Source organism: Talpa occidentalis, unplaced genomic scaffold, assembly GCF_014898055.3.
Source record: "Talpa occidentalis isolate TD23 unplaced genomic scaffold, MPIMG_talOcc4v2.1 talOcc4.9, whole genome shotgun sequence".
Taxonomy (NCBI): domain Eukaryota; kingdom Metazoa; phylum Chordata; class Mammalia; order Eulipotyphla; family Talpidae; genus Talpa; species Talpa occidentalis.
Genome location: NW_023605305.1, coordinates 28,227,846 through 28,248,263, shown reverse-complemented (window position 1 = coordinate 28,248,263; position 20,418 = coordinate 28,227,846). Strand labels below are relative to the sequence as shown.

General features: G+C 46.7%; 3 protein-coding genes across 7 annotated transcripts in view; 2 read left to right on the top strand and 1 right to left on the bottom strand.

Moving 5' to 3' along the window:
- The window catches only part of PRDX1 (peroxiredoxin 1), a 41,289-nt gene extending 36,294 nt beyond the window's left edge, over window positions 1-4,995 (top strand). For both annotated transcript variants that reach the window (XM_054691717.1, XM_037499584.2), the window contains one exon: window positions 4,648-4,995. In XM_054691717.1, the coding sequence (XP_054547692.1) occupies window positions 4,648-4,733 (86 nt within the window). In that variant the 3' untranslated portion in view covers window positions 4,734-4,995. The remainder of the gene's footprint in view (window positions 1-4,647) is intronic.
- MMACHC (metabolism of cobalamin associated C) lies at window positions 4,143-14,152 on the bottom strand. Of its 2 annotated transcripts, none has more exons than XM_054691716.1 (4): window positions 14,111-14,152; window positions 8,880-9,074; window positions 7,100-7,252; window positions 4,143-6,679 (listed from the first exon to the last, which is right to left on the bottom strand). In XM_054691716.1, the coding sequence occupies exons 2-4, from the start codon at window positions 8,982-8,984 to the stop codon at window positions 6,263-6,265; spliced, it is 675 nt and encodes a 224-aa protein (XP_054547691.1). In that variant the 5' UTR covers window positions 8,985-9,074; window positions 14,111-14,152; the 3' UTR covers window positions 4,143-6,262. The 2 variants fall into 2 exon arrangements, with proteins under 2 accessions (XP_054547691.1, XP_037356125.1); XM_037500228.2 differs by lacking the exon at window positions 14,111-14,152 and adding an exon at window positions 11,757-12,009.
- The window catches only part of TESK2 (testis associated actin remodelling kinase 2), a 91,033-nt gene continuing 82,827 nt past the window's right edge, over window positions 12,213-20,418 (top strand). Inside the window, exon 1 of one of the 3 annotated variants that reach the window (XM_054691714.1) lies at window positions 12,213-12,590. The gene's annotated coding sequence lies outside the window, so the exon portion shown is untranslated. Of the gene's footprint in view, window positions 12,591-15,999; window positions 16,265-16,409; window positions 16,527-20,418 lie in introns of those variants that run through there. The other 2 variants (XM_037498886.2, XM_054691713.1) reach the window with 2 other exon arrangements.

Genomic DNA, 20,418 nt, shown 5'->3' with positions numbered 1-20,418 from the left:
AATTTAGTTGTAAGGACTCTGGAGGCAAGTGATGTGTATGTAGGGGAATGAGGATCTTTTTTTTAATTAATTAATTAAATTTTTTTTTTTTTTTTAAGGTATAACTACAAAGTTGGGTGTCATTTTATTTATTTATTTGTTTATTTGTTTGTTTGTTTATACATGCACTGGGTACAGTCAGAAGCGCAGAAGGGTGAGAGAATTCACCAGAGCCAGAGCAGGGAGCAGAGCAGGCAGAAGGACCGAAGTACACTGCTGAGGGGAGCAGCGGGCGGCAGGAGAGGTCTGCGCGCCATGTGGGACCCTCCTCTGGTGGCCGGGGAGCAGCTGGAGATCGAACCGGCGCGGCAGAGGCTGCAGGCAGCTTCGCAACCCAGCGCTCAACCGCTGCGCCACCGGGGAAGCCCAATTAATTAATTTTTTAAGATTAAGAATTGGGGTACAGGCCAGAGATGTGGGGGGTAAGAGGATTCACCAGAGACAGAGCGGGGAACAGAACAGGCATACGGACTGAAGTACACTGCTGAGGGGAGCAGCGGGCGAGACAGGAGAGGTCTGTCCCGCCATGTGGGTTTCTCTATGGCTGCATTGCTTCATAGGTTGCTTCTTAACCCTTGCGCCACCAGGGAGGCCCAAATGAGGATCTTAAAAAACAAAAACCACCTCTCTGGCCTCCCTTTGGTGCCCTAGGGGTTGAGTCTCAGCATTACAACCAAGGCCCACCATAATAGTTCAGAGCTGGCCCACATTGTGCAGCAGACCTCCCCTGTTTCACCTGCTACCCCCACTCTGTTTCTGGCAAATCCTCTCGTCCCCTGCACCTCTGGCCTACACCCCAGTTTTATCCAAAAATCAGCAAATCTTCCAAAAAAAACAAAACATCTCTCAAACTTAATGTAACTGGGGCTAGATGGTTGTGATCAAGTGCTACTGACATATCATGGGCACAGGTGGAGTTTGGACATTCATTCTTGCCTTATTATATCTCATTTTCTTTTTAGTAGATAAGTAGTTTAGTTTTCTAAGGTCTTTCACCTCTTATTTTATGATTTAAAGAAGATAAAGTTGTTAGAGTCTGAATATAGTTGCTATGGTGGAGGGGAAGGAGGGATGGACCCAAAAGTGTCAGATTGATTAAAATGGAAGACTTATAGGGCCTCCCCGGTGGCGCAGCAGTTGAGCGCTGGGTTGCAAAGCTGCCCGCAGCCTCTGCAGCGCCGGTTCGATCCCCGGCTGCTCCCCGGCCACCGGAGGAGGGTCCCGCATGGCGTGCAGACCTCTCCTGCCGCCCGCTGCTCCCCTCAGCAGTGTACTTCGGTCCTTTTGCCTGCTCTGCTCCCCGCTCTGGCTCTGGTGAATTCTCTCACCCTTCCGCGCTTCTGACTGTACCCAGTGCTTTTATAAATAAAATGAATAAATAAATAAATAAAAATAAATCTTTAAAAAAAAAAAATGGAAGACTTATAAAGAGATCAGTCAGGGCCTGCCTGATGGTGCAGAGGTTAAAGTCTCAGTGCTATCAAGCTAGCACCAGCCACTGGGACATGAGCTTTATCCCTAGGAGTAACCAATATGGCCCAGCAGACCTTTCCTTTCTTGCCTGTGGCTCCCTTCAGCACTATATTTTCAGAGGCAGAGCGGGGAGCAGAACAGGCAGAAAGACTGAAGACACTGTTGAGGGGAGCAGCAGGTGAGGCAGGAGAGGTCTGCCGCACCATGTGGGTATCTCCCTGGCTGGCCAGGAATCGAACCTGCGTTGCAGAGGCTGTGGACAGCCTCACAAAAGTGCTGCACTCAACTGCTTGTGCCACCATGGAGGTCCAATAAAAATCTTAAAAAGATAATATTAATAAAAATAAACCTTTAAAAAAAACTATATGCAGAGAAGAGAAGAACTGGGGTGTAGGCCAGAAGTGTGGGAGGTGAGAGGATTCACTAGAGACAGTGGGGAGCAGAACAGGCTGATAAACTAAAATACACTGCTGAGGGGACCAGCGGGTAAGACAAATGAGGTCTGCTGTGCCATGTGGGTGGATCCAACTCATGCCACAGTGGGTGGCGATAGCTTGATAGCACTGAGACTTGAAGCCCTGCACCCCAAGGGAGGTCCCAATAAAATAAAAAAAATCAGTGAGCTACTGATACTATTTGCAACTTGTAAAAAAAAAAAAAAGATTTATTTATTTATGCATATAAGAACTGGGGTGTAAGCCAGAGGTGTGGGGATGAGAGGCAGAACAGGCAGATCTACTGAAATACACTGCTGAGGGGAGCAGTCTGCGAGTCAGGAGAGGTCTGCAATGCTCTGTGTGTTGCTTCCAAACCAAAGGGATCAAATTCATGCTGCAGTGACCAGCTCATGTTTGCAGTGGCTGGCTGGCAATAGCTTGATAGTGCTGTCTTTAACAAATCCCTTGTCACCAGGGAGACACCCCCTCCCCCCCATTTGTAACTCTCTACACCTGATGCATTGAAGGGCAGACAGTTGCTCATACTGCCCCCTGGTGGGGTATTATGTTTATTACAAAGACTAGAAACCAAGGCATGAAGGTAATTTTCCTAGGATCCTGCATATATACTTGACTTTTGAACTTAAATTTTCATGATTCTTTGAGGCTTGGTTCTTTAGAATCTTTTGGCCTCTGCTGCTTTTCATCCCATTAGATCAGGCATTGCTTTCTGTGTGGATCCTCTTATAAATTACCATTTGATGGTTAACACTTGAGAGGCTATGAATACCAAGCGCTCTGTATCAAGTGCTTTATTGTGTTGACAAACAGCCCTACATTTCTATTTTTAAGGCAATAAACCAATACTTTTAAATAATACTTGCTAATAGTGTTAGAACTTGGATCTAAATTGAAATTACCTTTTTTTGGTAATTAAAATTATGAAAAAAGGTATTGTTTAGGGCCTTCTGTTTGGAGAGGTATAGTTGTAAGTGCCATGAAGCCCTAGTGGGAAGGAGCTTTAAGTTGGCAGGGTCCTTCTTGCTGCTTCATTCTTTTTTTTTTTTTTTTTTAAAGATTTATTTTTATTTATTTATACAAGCACTGGGTATAGTCAGAAGCACGGGAGGGTGAGAGAATTCACCAGAGCCAGAGTGGGGAGCAGAGCAGGCAGACTGAAGTACACTGCTGAGGGGAACAGCGGGTGGCAGGAGAGGTCTGTGCGCCATGTGGGACCCTCCCTCTGGTGGCCGGGGAGCAGCCAGGGAGCAGCCGGGGATCGAACCGGCGCTGCAGAGGCTGCGGGCAGCTTTGCAACCCAGCACTCAACTGCTGCACCACCGGGGAGGCCCTGCTTCATTCTTGTCACAATTTAAAATTGAGCTGTTCTTGGGCCTACACCCCAGCTCTTGTATGCATAAATAAATAAATCTTTATTTATTTATTTATTTATTTTTAATTAAAGCAGTGGCTGGTTTCCCTTGCCTCATTTTCCTTAGATTAGTCCAAAGGCATTCTAGCTCAGGATATTAGGAAAAGATTGAAGATAATTCTTTCTGCATAAGTAGATGAAAGAGGGCCTCCCCGGTGGTGCAGCAGTTGAGCGCTGGGTTGCAAAGCTGCCCGCGGCCTCTGCTGCAGTTCAATCCCCATCCCCGGCTGCTCCCCGGCCACCGGAGGAGGGTCCCACATGGCGCGCAGACCTCTCCTGCCGCCCGCTGCTCCCCTCAGCAGTGTACTTCGGTCCTTCTGCCTGCTCTGCTCCCTGCTCTGGCTCTGGTGAATTCTCTCACCCTCCCGCGCTTCTGACTGTACCCAGTGCATGTATAAACAAAACAAACAAATAAAATAAATAAATAAAAACATGTCTCTATTAAAAAAAAAAAAAGTATATGAAAGATTCAATATGAAGCCTCAGACCTTTGATTCTGAGGGGTAGAAGGCATTTACTTTGTGAAACAAACATGGCCTTATGTGATGGTCCTCTCACTTTGTATGTTAGGCTTATACAGTTTGGCAATAAATAACACTGAGGAGTGGTGAAATGGTTGCTGCCTTCTCAAGAGGCAGCTTAGCGTTAGTAATTTACACAGTCCAAACTTTGTTATTTACTTAGCTTTTTTTCCCCTTAGGTATGTGACAGTCATTTAAAGTTTTATTTTTTTATTTTTAAAGATTTATTTATGAATACAAGAGCTGGGGTACAGGCCAGAGATATGGGGGTGAGGATTCACCAGAGACAGAGTGGAGAACAGAACAGGCAGACTTAAATACACTGCTGAGGGAGCAGCAGGCGAGACAGGAGAGGTCTGCACCATGTGGGTTGCTCCCTGGCCCTCCGGAGATTGAAATTGTGCTGCAAGGGCTGCAGATTGCTTCATAGTGCGGTACTTAACCCCTTGCGCCATCAGGGAGGCCGCCAGCCTTTGCCCATTTTTTTAATTGGTTTATCTTGTTGAACTGTGGGGGTTCTTTAGATTTTGGTATACCTTAGAAACAATATATAAATACTTTCTCATTCTGTGAATCTTCATTTTCTTGATACCCTTTCTTGATGTACAAGTTTTATTCCTTGTGCTTCTGGTATCATTTAAGAATATATTTGTCTAAGGTCATGAAGTCTGTCTGTCCCCCGTGTCCCATCCCCCTGCCCCCATTATATTGAAAGAATTTAATTAATGATACCTTCCTTTTTCAGTGTGTCCAGCCGGCTGGAAACCTGGTAGTGATACCATCAAGCCTGATGTCCAGAAGAGCAAAGAATATTTCTCTAAACAGAAGTGAGCCCTGGACCATTTTTAGGGCCAGGCTGCAGTGAGCAGTCCTAAGAACCAAACTTCCTGTTATTGTCATGCTTAAAACACACCTTAGACTCAGCTCAGATATGGTATGGGATGGGACAGGTCTTTCCTACAGGGGTTGGGAGGGCCTGCCTTTCTTCCCTTGGAGAGATTGGCCTTAGTTGTGCTGTGGGGTAGGCCAACTTATGTGTATAGTAGAGTCATCACTTTTGATCTTTTGTAGTTTTATTAAACTTAAACTGAGACTTGGTTGATTTTTCCTATTAATGGGCATTATTAGCATTTAATTTTAAAGGGAACGAATGAGAAGTGCTGTTTCAATCAGGATACCATATTGAGGGGGACATGTATGCCAAGATGTTAACATTTTATTTCATTTCATCTGGGAGAGAAGAGCAAGATCTGTAGTATTGATGAAGGCAATGCAAGTTATGCTATTAGCTGGATTGCATTGCAGGTAAAGGCCCCAGAGATGCAACTTGGACCATTTACCTTTCAGTACTGGGAGGGCTGCAGGAGAAGCAGAAGTTTGACGTTTCTGATAAATGCCAACACTGCCCCTGTGAAAGACCAGAATTACAGATTTCTGTACTTCTGGGACTGAAAGATAGGGGCTTGGGTGGTGCTAGACAGGACTGATGATGTGTGTCAACTTTCCATGTGTTTCAGCTTTGATTTGCGGGTAGTTCTTATTTTAGCCATCATTCATACTGTTCTGAGGAAGGTTGTCAGTGGGGACAAGGCGGGTTCTTCTTGGACTCTTTTTTTTTTTAAAGATTTATTTTTATACAAGAGCTGGGGTATAGGCCAGAGGCATGGGAGGGTGAGAGGATTCATCAGAGACAGTGGGGAACAGAACAGGCAGACTGACTGAAACATTGCTAAGGGGAGCAGCGGGCACTACAGGAGAGGTCTGCTGCACCATGTGGGATTCTTGCTGGCCGGCCGGGATTGAACCCCCACTGCTGAGGCTGCGGACAGCTTCACAGTCTGCATTCAACCCGCTGCGCCACCAGGGAGGCCCCCTTCCTGGACTGTTAAGGGGCCTAGGGCAAAATTCAGAACAGTATGTGGTGCCCTTCCAGACAACTTAGCTACCCCAACTTTCCCATAATCTCCACTATTCAAAGCTACAAGTAGCAGCACAGGATTCCCAAGGCCTTCAATAATTGCAGGCAGAGGCTATTGGAACAATTTCAGAAGTGCTCTTTACATATATTTACTCATTCTACGGCAACTGTATAAGGTGGTTTCCCCTGAGGCCTGTTAATAAGTAGCATCTTGGAACACTAGAGAAAATGGTTGTGCGATATTCTGAAGCAGGTGTGAATTTTAGATTTGCCCTTGGCTTTAGATTTCTTGACCAAACTACTCTTGAGCCTTCATTGGTGATCTCTACTATATTTTATCAAAAATAGTCATCTTATACCCAAACTAAACCCTAGGTATGTGCAAGCTAAATAAGTCCTAGTACCTCTGTCATAAATAGGGTTTCCATAGGGAAGGAGAGTATCAAGGACTGGTCGATGGCAGTGGTGAGTCCTTGGGGTTGAGCCAGCTCCCAGCTCTGCTGGGATTCTGAGGCTTCTTGTGTGTGAATGTGGTAAAAGGAAGTTCAGGGGATGCAGAGCATGGTTCAGCGGGCTGAGCCAAACCTAGTAAGGCCAAACGCTGGGCAGGTGGAGTGGAAAAGTAGGCCTTCTGCTCTTCAGAGTAGCGCTCCTGGGGTGTCACAACATCCCGGTAAGTCCAGTCTTGCCAATGGAAATTGAAACCTTCAAGCAGGGTGATTCTGTCAGCTCTTTTGGGTACACAGTCGAGGGGCTCTGTGGGTGGCAGATCTGGCACCTGTATTCCTGGCAGCAGCACCACCCCCCGGATGGCAAACCAGCCCCCAAATCGGGGGTGTACACAAACACCTGATATGTGCTGAGGAGAGGGTAAAGAAAAGTAAGGTCATGGAGGTCACCTTGGCCCCAAGTCCAACTACTATCCCTGCAAGCTAGATTTGTTCACTTCTCAATGGACACCCAATTCCATGTGTGAGCACCTGTTAATCCAGTGATTGGGCCTCCCCCATTACACTGAGCCCCAGCTATCTCACCACTGGTCTAATTGCTCTGCTCCCTCCATTACAACAGCGCTTTAAGAACTGGCCAGGTTCTTTGACTGCATTTATCCCCAGCTAGATGCCAGAAAGCATGTGGGGTTAAGTCTTGACCAGAGCACATCTTTGTCCTAGATGTCCACTAGCCTCTTTAGCCAGGAGAGGTGGGGCGAGTGGGAACTGATTATCTTGAGACCTTTGTTTTCTCTCAGTTCCTACTCATTCACACTTTGCCCTCTGACCTGGGTCCCCCAGGGGTCAGCCTCCACATCCCGTCGTTGGTAGTAGTACGCAGCTCCTGCCACATGGGCTGCTGTCTGGGCCAGAATCTTGGGGCGCCGGTTGGGGTGTACTTCATAGTCAGCAATGACTTCCATCTGTAGCTCTGGGAGGCTCTGGGACACACAGGACAAAATGGGAGGCTCATGAGTGGAATCATGACCTTCCTAGAGGACCCTAATTTGTGTTGACATGGCCCTGTCTTCTGGTCACATTCACAGGTTACACAACTTAAAACTTGGGGGGGGAGGGGGTTCCAAGTTGAGGAAAATAATACCCTGTCCAGGAGGGAATATTTGAAGGGAAGCACACAAGGTTTTCCTCCAAAATTATCATGAGGAGTGATGTGGCTCTACTCCAGAGTCTCAGCATGGAGGAAAATCTAGGAGACCCAGTATGTGTGTATACAGGGGAACTGGTTTCAAAAATCCCCACAGATGGTCTCACTCATAGCAGGAATTTAGAAAACCTAAATAAGGGACCAGGAAAAAGACTAATTAATACAAAGTAAAAATCAAAATTAACAAGCAACTATAAACCAGAGACACATCCGGGGGGGGGGGGGTGTAGGGGAGACGAAGTACCAGGGTAAAAATAAGGGGGGGGGGTGGCAATTGTATGGGGAATATAACCAAAATGATAATGTATACGTTGTGCAAAAATGAAAAATGATGTAAGAATTATATAAAATAAAAAAAAATCTCCACAGATAGCATAAAGCTTCCAGATCTAAGGCAAAGGGGTGAGAGAGATCTGGGGGGATATTGGGCTTAGTTTCTATTTTCACTTGGAAACCAAGGGAAATCAGAGGTTCATAAAAGTTGCCTATTGGAGCTAAGATTTGGAAACAACCCAAATGCCCAAAAATAGATGACTGGATCAAGAAGATGTGGTACATATACACCATGGAATAGTACTCAGCAATCAAAAAAAATAAACACATGCAATTTTCAGCAACATGGATGGAGCTGGAAGGGATCATGCTCAGTGAAATAAGCCAGAAAGAAAAAGAAAAATACCGGATGATCTCACTCATAGCAGAAATCTAGAAAACTTAAATAAGGGACCAGGAAAAAGAATAAGAAAGATAATATCAAAATCAACAAATAACTATGAACAAGAGACACTCTATGGGGGTGGGGGGCGGGGAAAGGAGGGCTTGGGGTAAAAATAAGGGGGTTGTAATTGTATGGGGAATATAAAAATAAAAATTAAATTAAAAAAGTTGCCTATTGGTGTAGGGTGATTTCAGACTTAGGGGCTGCTAGACAGGTGGGGAACCTGGGATGAGAAGGCAGAATATGGTGAGAGCACAATGTCAAAGCTGGTGTTATGGTATCCTTACTGGGAAGTGGCTCTTAGCTCTAGGTAGATTTATTTATTTATTTATTTATTTTTATAGAGGCATGTTTTTATTTATTTATTTGTTTGTTTTGTTTGTTTATACATGCACTGGGTACAGTCAGAAGCGCGGAGGCAGAGCAGGCAGGACCAAAGTACACTGCTGAGGGGAGCAGCGGGCGGCAGGAGAGGTCTGCGCGCCATGTGGGACCCTCCTCCGGTGGCCGGGGAGCAGCTGGGGATCGAACCGGCGCCGCAGAGGCCGCGGGCAGCTTCGCAACCCAGCGCTCAACCGCTGCGCCACTGGGGAGGCCCTCTAGGTAGATTTAGATCCTCCACTGAGCTTGGAAGAACTGGAAGCTGCTACAGGATTGGAAGTTGGAGGATATGAGCCTTGCTCACCTCTCTAACTCGTCCCAAGTGGTAGGCCACACACTGGTCCACAGGATCAGTCAGAGGTCGGAGGTGGCAGCTCTGCAGGAAGGGCTTGAAGGCCCGCTCAAACATGGCAGGTGTGCTGAGTACCAGGAAAGCCAAGGTAGGTCCTGGCAGGGGCAGGTGGAAAGCTGGAGGTAGAAGTGCATTGTACCTTGCCACCTGGAACAGAGAAAGTATCAGGCCATGCTGGAGGGTCGCGGTGGGTTTCAACCAGGCCTAGATCTTAGCCTGGCATTCAAGACTTCACATCTTGCTCTAGCCTTCATCTGATTCAGTAAATGAATTTTCACTGGTGGTATAGTGATGTATGTTTAGTCAGACTTGTTGGAATTTGTTAAAGTTTAGAGGCAGAGAATTCATGAAGAACAAAAGTAAATTGTACTGCCTTTAGTGCAATGACAGGGCCAGATGAAGGTCCTCTGAAATTAGAGAAGGCTTCTTGGAAGCTGAGTCTTGAAGGCTGGGAAAGAAACTGACAGGCTGATGTGGGAGAATCTGGTGTGTATTCTATTATTTTTTTTAAGATTTATTCATGTATACAAGAACTGGGGCACAGGCCAGAGGTGTGGGGGGTGAGAGGATTCACCAGAGACACAGTGGGGAACAGAACAGGCAGACTGACCAAAATACACTGCTGAGGGGAGCAGCGGGTGAGTCAGGAGAGTTCTGCTGCGCCACATGGGCAGCTCCCTGGCCGGGGATCAAACTTGCGCTGCAGGGGCTGCGGACAGCTCCATAGGTTGTGTTCCAACCCCAGGCGCCACCAGGGAGGCCCCTGGTGTGTATTCTAAATAGAGGTCACAGCATAAACAAAGGCAGAAAGCACAGTGTGTATTTGGAGAATAGCAAATTGTATAGTTTGATGGAAGAGGGGACTGTAGAAGGCCTGTAGAGGGGATCAGAGATACTTAAGTTTGGATAGATCCATAGGAGTGAGATTGTGACTAGCCTTAAATAACAATTTAAGGAATATGGTCTAATTTGGTGACAATGAGGGGCTTGTCATTGAAGATTTAAAGGTCAATCTGGGGGCCTCCCTGGTGGCACAATGGGTTAAGACGCAACCCATGAAGCTATCTGCAGCCACTGCACAATCCCCAGCCAGGGAGCTACCGACAAGGCGCAGCAGACCTCTCCTGACTCGCCCGCTGCTCCCCTCAGCAATGTATTTCAGTCAATCTGCCTGTTCTGTTCCCTACTCTGTCTTTGGTGAATCCTCTCACCACCCCCCACCTATGGCCTGTATCCCAGTTCTTTCATGCAAAAATAAATAAATCTTAAAAAAAAAAAAAAGGTGGGGCCTCACCAGTGGCACAGCGGGTTGAGCACCATGCTGTGAAGCTGTCGGCAGCCTCTGCAGCGTGGGTTCGATTCCTGGCCGGCAAAGGAAATACCCACATGGTGTGGCAGGCCTCTCCTGCCTCACTTGCTACTCCCCTCAGCAGTTTCTTCAGCCTGTTTGTCTGTTCTTCTCCCTGCTCTGTCTCTGGTGAATCCCCTCACCCTCCTGTGCCTCTGGCCTGTACCCCAGTTCTTGTATAAATACATAAATCTAAAAAAAAAAAAAAAAAGGTCTCCCTGGTGGCGCAAGGGGTTATGCACCACACTATGAAGCAATCCTGCAGCCTCTGCAGCACGAGTTCGATCCCCGGCCGGCCAGGGAGCACCTCTCATCCCCCCACACCTCTGGCCTGTACCCCAGCTCTTGTATGCATAAATAAATAAATCTTTTTTTTTAAAAAAAAAAAAGGTCAATCTGGGCTTCCCTAGTGGCACAGGGGTTAAAGTCTCAGCACTTGTCTAACTATCACCAGCCACTGCAGCATGAGTTTGATCCCCGGCCAGGGAGCTAACCCACATGGTGCAGCAGACCTCTCCTGTCTCCCCTACTGCTCCCCTCAGCAGTGTATTTCAGTCAATCTGCCTGTTCTGCTCCCCACTCTGTCTCTGGTGAATCCTCTCAACCCTGCACCTCTGGCCTAGACCCCAGTTCTTATATGCATAAATAAAATAAATCTTTAAAAAAATAAAAAGGTCAATCTGGCTGCAGTGTGAAGATGGATTGGAGGCATACTGAAAGCAAGCAGGTTACTGCAGTAATACAAGTGAGAAATAGTGGCTTGGGCTAGAGCATAGATGAGTGAGTGGATTTAGATTTAATAGACAAGAATCCTTGATGTCTTGGTCACTGATTGTATGTGGGGGTGAGAAAGTGAGGGAGGTTGGAGCCGAGGATGACTGGTAGGTGTGCAGATGTCTGTTCAATATAATAATTCTCACTACTCAGGTCTACCTGACCCCCTAGATAGGCATTCTCAATATCTTTCCTTTACATGCTCTCCAGATGCAGTTTGCATACACAGCCCAGCACTGGTAATTGAAAACATCATGAATTATCTTTCTATTGGTGGATGGAACAAAGCAGCCGATTGTTTGCTCTTTCAACACCAGGAATGCCCTTTTCTCCTGAATGACCTAAATCCTAGTCATGCAAACCTTCCAGGCCTCCTCCTCTGCTAATGCCGTTAGCAAGCTTCGAAGGTGACTCTGGCTCCACGGGTTCCTTTCTTTCAGTATATTATGTCGGTGACAAAGCCACAAGGTTACTGGATCAAATGGTGCCTCCCATTTATCCACAAGGCATTATATGGGAGTACAAGGACAAACGTAAAACCACTTCTTTTTTAACCAAAGGCCCCGCAGACACTCTGTCCCGGTAGGTCAGAGGGACACCGGGCCAGACGAGCTCGGGCAGGATCTGAAAACTCTCACGCCACACTCCAGTAGCACCAAGATCAGTCATACACTTAGCCCTACACTTAGCAGCAGAGATAAACCAACCTGGAAGGGGTAAACCTCGAAGCCAAAGGGGCACAACGTGTTCTCAATCTTCAGCTTCAGCTCGGCGACTTGCGGCTCCATAATGAGCGCTACGCGCTGAGCTTGCTGGGGAATGGAGTCTCAAGGATACCCTGGGGCGTTATGTTTCGAGGTATGTTGGACTCCATTTCCCAAGAACTGATGAAACCGGCCCCGGGACCTTGTTGACTCCCCGTGTTGCATTCTGGGGTGCGTAGTTCACTCCGTCCTCAGAGACAACCACAACAGTGAGAAAGACTCGGTTTCCCAGCAAGCCTCACGGTGGGGGTATGTCTGCCCCTATTGCTTCCCGGGAAATGTAGTTCATCAGCCTCCATCGCCCGTTGTCTCCACGAAAGTCGAACTCAGTTTCCCAAGTGGCGCTGGGGCAGCCAGTCGGAAGTTGCATTTCCCTTCCCACCAGGGTTTGAACCTGGCAGCGGCAGTAATCATTGATCATTGTTGAGCCTGATGACCCCCGCGTCCTGGATCTGGGGAGGTCCCGCCCAAGATTCGGCACTTTTAACTTCTACCGTATCTGCGTATCAGAGTGTCCCTCTTTTCCACCAGTTCTCCAAGGGCGCTTCTCTCCTGACTAGTCCTGAAGGCGCAGTTTCTGTCTGATACTGCATCCCTACTCCCCAATTTCGAACTGTCGTGGCCTTTCCTGGGCTGTGCTGCGGATGTCCCGGGAGAGAAAGGACACGAAACTCCAGGGAATCAGGCTCCGCAAGCGACATGAGTAGGAACTTGAGCTGGTCTGAGCAGCCCCACGAGCTTCTCAGTGCTGCTGCTGGAAATGTGGCCCTAATTAAGGTGAGGGGGCGCTTGGGGCCCCCGGATTAGGGGTGTGGGTTAACGGATTCTTAGACCTTATTGGCCTGTACACGTGTTTATTTTGTAGCAGCGGATGTATCCCCTTGGGGTTGTCTCTGCAGGTACTACCCCCGCCCTTTTTTTTTTTTACTGCCCCGCCCTCTCCTGTCCCCCTCCGCCCCCCGCCTTTTTTTACTGGATGTCTTTTCCCAGTGTTTGTACTATTTTCTAGCGCATCCAAATTCCAAATCTTACTTTTCCTGAGCACACATTTATGTGTCCTTCTCCCCCTTCATGCCTCCCCAACACATACACAGATAGGTTTTGCTTATTTCCTCAGCAGCCGACCTGACAGACCCGGATTTCCCCTCATCCCTGGCCTCACTTGCCTCCCCCATTAGGAGTCTAAGCTCAACAGCCTTGGACTCGGGAGACTCCGATTGTTTCAGAGGGCCTCAGATCCACGGTTCAATCCCAGGTTCAGATGAGACTTGGAATCTTAAGTGTGCATTTGTGGTGGTGTTTTTTTTTTTTTTTAAGATTTATTTTTATTTATGCATACAAGAACTGGGTACAGGCTAGAGATGCAGGGGATGAGAGGATTCAGTAGAGACAAGAGTGGAGAGCAGAATCTACTGAAATACACTGCTGAGGGGAGCAGCGTGTGAGGCGAGAGAGGTCTGCTGTGCCATGTGGGTTAGCTCCCTGGCCAGCCAGGGATCGAACTCATGCTGTAGTGGCTGGCAATAGCTCGATAGCTCTGTGTCTTTAACCACTGTGTCACCAGGGAGGCCCGACTTTCAATATTTTTTGACTGTGACCTCCAGTAAGAAATACAGTGTACATTGTAGTCTTGTAAATACATGTGTACAAAACAAAAATACACGTGTACATAAAACAAAAATTTTATGATACAATACTTGTTCTTTCTAGAAGCCATGTACTCTGTTATTTTATATTAAAAGAAATGCCTGGGCCTCCCTGGTGGTGCAGCGGTTGAGCGCTGGGCCTCTGCAGCACCGGTTCATTCCCTGGCAGGGGAGGGTCTCACAAAAAAAAAAAAAAAAAAAAAGAAGAAATGCCTGAGGCCATTGGTTCTCAACTTTCCACCACTTAATTGCTGTCTGGAAAATGTATCTTTTCCAGGTAGAGTAAGGGAAGTTTTACTCTGGTGTTTTTTTTGTTAAGTATTTTATTTATTTAGTAGAACTGGAGTGTAGGTCAGAAATGCCTGTGTGTGTGTGTGTGTGTGAGAGAGAGAGGATTCATCAGAGACAGAGTCGGGAGCAGAACAGGCATACTGAAATACACAGCTAAGGGGAGCAGCGGGCAAGACAGGAGAGGTCTGCTGAGCTGTATGTGGGTTAGCTCCATGGCAGGGGATTGAACTGGCCCCAGTCCAGTTTCTTTAGAGGTAAGCATCTTACTGAGTTCACAGGAAGTCTTTTCCACTGCTAAATAGAACTGAAAGATAATGCCATTCATCCCGTCGGTGGATGCTTAGTCAACCTAGTACATACCAGTCCCAGTAGGTATTTGCCCTGAAGATGTGATGTACAGTGAGCTCATGTGTAAGTCCAGCTCATAGATCAGTCTACCTGGGAAAAGGAGACAGTTACATGAAATAAAAGCATAACAAAAGGCTGAGGTGAGTAGAGCAGGAACCATTTCCACTAATGGCTACATTCAAGGCCCTGGCCTAACTAGAAGACAGGTTATGAGGAGTGGGCTTTGACACCGGAATAGGAATTCCTTCATTCTTACAGCATAGGGAGACTGCTGAGACTAGAATGGTAGAGATCAGACCCAGGTCAAACAAACTGTTCAAAATAAAAACTCCCCATCAAGGCTCATATATTCCACTGATGCAAGTGTGAGAAGGGATATTTTATAAATATTTTCCTGGTTAGGTGCTGCATATGGCATTATTCAATTCTACTTTCTACCTGTACTCTACTTACTTTTCAACTACTTTGCATCAGTCTCTGGGAGACCTATAAGTATGCCAGGACTCCATCAGGAACATTAAATCTGTACCAATGTGGAACAATTGTATTTGAACTGTCACCAGGTGGCAGCACATGACTTGCTGCCAGAGTGATACAGAAAAAGGCTTTGGGCCAAGGGGAGGAACTTGCTTAGGGTCTCCTCTCTTTCCTCTTTAAATTTCCAGTGAGCTACCAAATAAATCTTTTAAGACCACACCTTGTTAAGGTTACTCCCCTGATTAAGAATCATCGATAGCTCTCACAGCATAAAAAAGAACAAATAAGGTATAAGCCCAACCCACATTCAACTTTCTCTCCATTCTTATCTCCTACCACCTATCTTTCTTAAACATTGTTGCCACCACCAGGAATAGATACCACCTATACTCCAGCTATTCAAATCCCACTCATTTGTCAAGATCCTTCCAGTATGAGATAAGTCTAAAGATGTTTGGAAGGAGGACTTTAACCTGGAAGTGCTGTTACAGGAAGGCCCATATATCACTGTTTCTTTACCTGCTCTTGCCCTCAAAATTTAGTCTTGTTGCAGTCTGCTCAGGCACGAGATTATGAGATCCCCAGGTCCAGATGTAACAAGGGGCTGAAGCCAAAGACTAGCCCCCTGTTACACAGGCACATGGAAAGCACGAGGAAATATGTGCCTGTTGAATAGCTGAATTCCTATTCCCTACCTACTTTCAAAATCCTGTATTCAAGCCAGCTCCCTGGTACGTCCTCCCAGCAGTCTAATCAAATCTCTTATCTAGAGAAACTGCTCCTGCATTTTGTTGAAACCTACCCATTGCTCTTACTCTCTCAAGACACTAATATTTATGTATCAGTTCCCCGCTCCTGCCCCACAATACTGAGATCCTGTAGCTCGCTGCGTTCGTGACTTTTCCTTACTCAGCTATACCTTCACCAGCCCAAAGGCCGCGCCACTCGAATCCATTTTCAGCTGGCATCATCACTTTCCAATCACCTATACGTTCGGCATTTTGATTGGTAAATTTTGTATTTACAGCTCTGCCCTCTGAGAGGCTCCTGGACTCGGGTTTCCCCAGGTGTAGGCCCGCCCTCCCAATACACTGCCTCTTCTGTTTCTACCTCCACTTCCTTCTTAGGGGCTCGCTCGGTTCCCCGGAGTTGGCGCCTGGGACTTTTGATTGGCTTTTCTGAACGCCCGTTGTGCCCATCCACACACCACGTGGCATCCCAGCCGCTCACTGGACAGTCAGTCCTCCCGCTGGCTTCTCCAGGAGGACGAACGACTGACCGCCCCGAGGAAGGGCTGGAGCAGAGGGGCTCGGCCGGTGGAAGCCCGCCCCGCCCCCCGGCCCGCGCCCCGCCCTCTGGGGCGTTTCCGTCCACGGCTGCAGAGGCGGGAGAGGGGGTGGGGGGAGCCCAGCTCAGCTCCCGGCGAGCTGGCTCGCGAGGATCGTCCTCCCGGCCCAGCCAAACAGGCGGGGGAGCGGCCCGAGTCGGGCCATGGCAGCAGTCTCCTCGTCCTCCGCCGCCGCTAGCACCGCCGAATCGCCGGCTTCTGCGCGAGGGACCCCCACCACCTCGGCAGGCTAAGGAGCCGCTGCTGCCTCCGTGTTGTGAGGGCGACTATGCCCCCCTTTTGCTGCCGCCTCCCGCTCCCGCCCGCGCAGGCACCCCTCTGGCTGTTCAGTCCCGCCTCAGGTAACGCCGAGAGAGCCCTGGCGGGACCCCTTCGCTCTCCCGAGTCCGCAGCTGAGAGGCTGGGGACGCTGCTCCACCTCTTCTCCTGCCCTCAGAGTCGCGGACAGCTCCCCGCCCCTCCTCCCAGCCCCTCACACCCTCCCACCTCAGAGGGGGCGAACCCATAGAAGTTCCTGCCTCTCCGGGACTTCGTTTCCTCAGAAACTGTTTGAGACCTCTGACTCCACACAGAGAGCCTCCTCATCTCAGGACTCCCCCGAAGGTCTGGACTCTTTCACTTTGCTTTCCGCAGCCTTCCCTCGAAAAACACCCACTGCGAGCCCCCAGAGGAGGGGGGGGGGTCTGACACTACCCTTTTCTCTCCCCCACTCCTGTCACCATTCTCCGCTGCCTGCCTTTTCCTCCCTCTGCCTGCACTTTTCACGTGGGAGACTGGGCTAGAGCAGAATTCACATTTAGCTGGAAATAAAACCCAGGTCGGTCTGATAGAAAAACCTTTCGGTTTCTACCTCTTAGAAAACTTCGCTAATGAATTTGGGCATTGTTCTGTAAGCATGAGTGGCCATCGAAGGTTTTGTTAGTAGGAGTTTGGTGTGCTTGTTGTGTCTGAGGAATATGTGGAGGAAGAATGGAGAATGAAGCCGGTGTGGAGGCAGAAGGCTTAGGTAGGCGGGAACGGTGTGCTAATCCAGGTCAGAGGGGGATGGACTGGGATGGCGGTAAGAAAATTAAGAGCATGAGGAGTTAGTCCATGAAGTTTCAAAATAGAGTTTAGAGGGTGGGTGGGAAGTTTTGAACTTGTCTGATGGGATGGAATGATATTAGCAGTTGAAACAGAAAAAAGAAATGTGAAGGGAAGGTAATGACTGTAGGTTTGGATCAGTTTAGTTTGAGGCTTTTTTCAGATATAACTGGGGTAACTGGACATTTAGGTCTGAAATTGGGAAAAAGGTTGGACCTGAGTTCATAAATTTGAGGGTCAAAGGAGAAATTGCAGGAGATATTTGATGCCTTAGTGTGATAGTAATACTGACAGAAGAAAAGAGAAGGGGGCCCTCCCTGGTGGTGCAGGGGTTAAGGTCTCAACACTGTCAAGTGATGGCCAGCCACTGCCTCATGAGTTCCATTCCAGGACAGGGAGCTGACCCACATGGGACAGCAGACCTCTCCTGTCTCATCCGCTGCTCCCCTCAGCAGTGTATTTCAGTCAGCCTGCCTGTTCTGCTCCCCACTCAGTCTCTGGTGAATCCTCTCACACACATACTCCCCTCCCCGCGCCCCACACCTCTGGCCTACACCCCAGTTCTAATATGCATAAATAAATAAAAATAAATCTTTAAAAAAGAAGAAGAAGAAGAAAAGGGCTGTGGACCAGAAGAAACATCATTGTTTGAAGTAATGGACACTGAGAAAAAGGTTAAAGGAATGGGACAAGAACTAGAACAGAATGGCATTATAAATAGAAGCCAAAGAAAGAAAGGATTTCAGGAAGGGAGGTGGCGACCATTAGTGTCTATGCTCCAGGGTCAAGCAGAATGGGGATTAGGAAGAAGCCATTGAATTTAGTAATGAGATCACTTGTTTCCTTCAAACACACTTTAAATAGTATGATGTTGGCAGTAGTCAGATCATGATAGATTGAGGAGTATATGTGGAGAGTTGATAGTAGTCAGACATTTTTATTGAGGACATACTATTTGCTAGGTTCCATAAAGATGCTTTGTAGATAACAACAGCCTTGTGGTTTAAATATCTCTCTTTTTCAGTTGAAAAGTCTATATGTCTGTCTAGCTCTGAGACATATGTTCTCTCCACAGTGGCATGAGTTTTTTATTTTTAGTATGGGTGAAACAATTTTGTAGGTTGGAGAAACAATTTTGTAGGTTGGAGAAAATTTTACCTGGACATATGTTGAGCATTACATTCTTTTGATACTAAAAGATAGAAATCAAGATGGATAATGGGCCCATTGTGGCCCTGGTCCTGCTGAGACTCAATGCACATGTTACCCAGACCCCGCTTTTGACATGCAAAATTGAACCCCAGTATTTAGCCTGTTCTGGCCATATTTCAGCTAAAGATAGGAAGACTGAGTCCATGGGGTTTGGACACAAAGCTGAAGGTGAAGGTGTAGTTTGATAGATGGCCTTTTCTTTTTTTTTTTTTTAAGATTTATTTTTCATTTATGCATACAAAGCTGGGGTGTAGGCCAGAGAATGGGGGTGGGGTTGAGATCATTCACCAGAGACACAGTGGGGAAGAGAACAGGCGGATTGACTGAAACACACTGCTGAGGGGAGTAGCGGGTGAGACAGGAGAGGTCTGCTGCACCATGTGGGTCACTTCCCTGGCTAGGGATTGAACTTGCTCTGCAGGAGCTGTGGATTGCTTCATAGTGCTGATGCTTAACCAGTTGCACCATCAGGGAGGACTTGGCCTTATTTTCTTGATGTGATCAGTTATCTATGGAGAAATCAGTTCTCTCTGGAGACAAAGGGAACTGTGGTGAGTTTCTGACTTGAATATTGTGACCATAAAAATTTCAATGGAATATTAAAGAGGAATGAATGCAGGATTAAAAGAAAAAAAGATTTCTGATCACATTGAGGCCCGCTTAAAGCTAGAAATAATGCATTTGTAATGGGATTCAATGGCATGTAGCCTAAGAGCAGGAGGGCAAACATGGTGGTAGGGTTAATCCAGAATTGGAAATTATAAGAAAGATAAAATGGAAAGCAACTTTACACTGCTAGAGATAGTGTAAGACCTGTCCTAAACTGGGGTTATAAGAAGTAAAACCTACAGAGGGGTTGGTATCCTTGGAGAATAAAGAGACAGTCAGAACTGGGATTGAAGACTAGGTTTTGTAAGAAATACAGAATGGGAAAGCAGAGTTCAGTATTTCAAGGTAAAAGTGAAAATCAGGGTGGACCTGTCTCATTTCTGTTGGAGGCGAAGGTGTAGGTTATTGAAGTAGTGAGAAGGTACTTTGTAGTATGTTGAATATAGCATTAATATGATAGATAATATGGATGTCATAATAGCCCAGTATGATAATAGGAAATGGAACAGAGGAGATGTTGGGTGGGACTTCTCATCAAGGAGGAACTCAGAATTGAGTTGGAGATTCCATGGCACTTGTTAAAAAGTAATACTAGATGGTACAGGTGTTAGTGTGTGAATTAATTTCAAGATTCTCAGATAGTTGGGTCCTGGATGTATGATATATTTCTTTATTTTTTTTTTTTTAAAGACTTATTTATACAAGCACTGGGTACAGTCAGAAGCGCAGGAGGGTGAGAGACTTCATCAGAGCCAGAGCGGGGAGCAGAACAGGCAGAAGGACGGAAGTACACTGCTGAGGGGAGCAGTGGGCGTGGCAGGAGAGGTCTTCGTGCTGTGTGGGAAACTTCGCAGCCCAGTGCTCAACCACTGCGCCACTGGGGGAGGCCCCGATGTATGATATATTTCTTCCTCAGTTAGATGTATATTTGGAATGGTCTCAAACACACATCCTTTCAATTTGGCATGTGATGGACCTGTTTATTTCTGTTTAAAAGTGAGAGACTAGACTAGGGATTCTCTATTCCAGGATTCCCAGTAACATTTTGCACTTAGATTAACTATAAAAAGAAAACTGCATATTTACAATGTACCCATTCCAAGGTTATTTAGAGTAGGCAGCCGATTCACTTTATTGTTTTTTTCCCTGTGTGAAATGTTCACAGATAGATTCTTCGAGTCTTACACTTCATTGTTCTACCAAATGAATGTTATGTTGGAATTTGAAACCTATGAACTTTAATGAGAATTTCAGCTCCTGCCAGTAAAAGAAGCCCAATTATTATGTAGTATGGGTGATGGTGAATGTTTTGGACTGAGAATAGGTATTATACTATTTTTCAAGTCATCATTTGGAGATTCATTTCATTATGGTCTCACTGGTGGTTTTTTTTTTTTTTTTTTTTTGGCTGAATACTAAGGAGTGTTTGTTTCAGAGAATATCCTATTTGTGACAATTTTAAATCTTCCACTCCGAAAAATCTTGGAAAGACAGTGTGATATAGTGAAAAAGCAATGGAAGTCCTAATTGCAATCAATCCCGTTATTATTAGATATATGATTGTAAGCAAACTTCTTATCTGTGAGCTTTA

Bases quoted from the DNA above. Each gene is read 5' to 3' on its own strand.
- MMACHC (XM_037500228.2), bottom strand. From the start codon at position 11,837: ATGGAGCCGCAAGTCGCCGAGCTGAAGCTGAAGATTGAGAACACGTTG. The intron at 9,075-11,756 runs GTTGGTTTATCT...TCTCTGTTCCAG, and splicing joins TCGAGGTTTACCCCTTCCAG to GTGGCAAGGTACAATGCACT. The intron at 6,680-7,099 runs GTCAGAGGGCAA...CCCTCTCCTCAG, and splicing joins CTGACCCCTGGGGGACCCAG to CACATATCAGGTGTTTGTGT.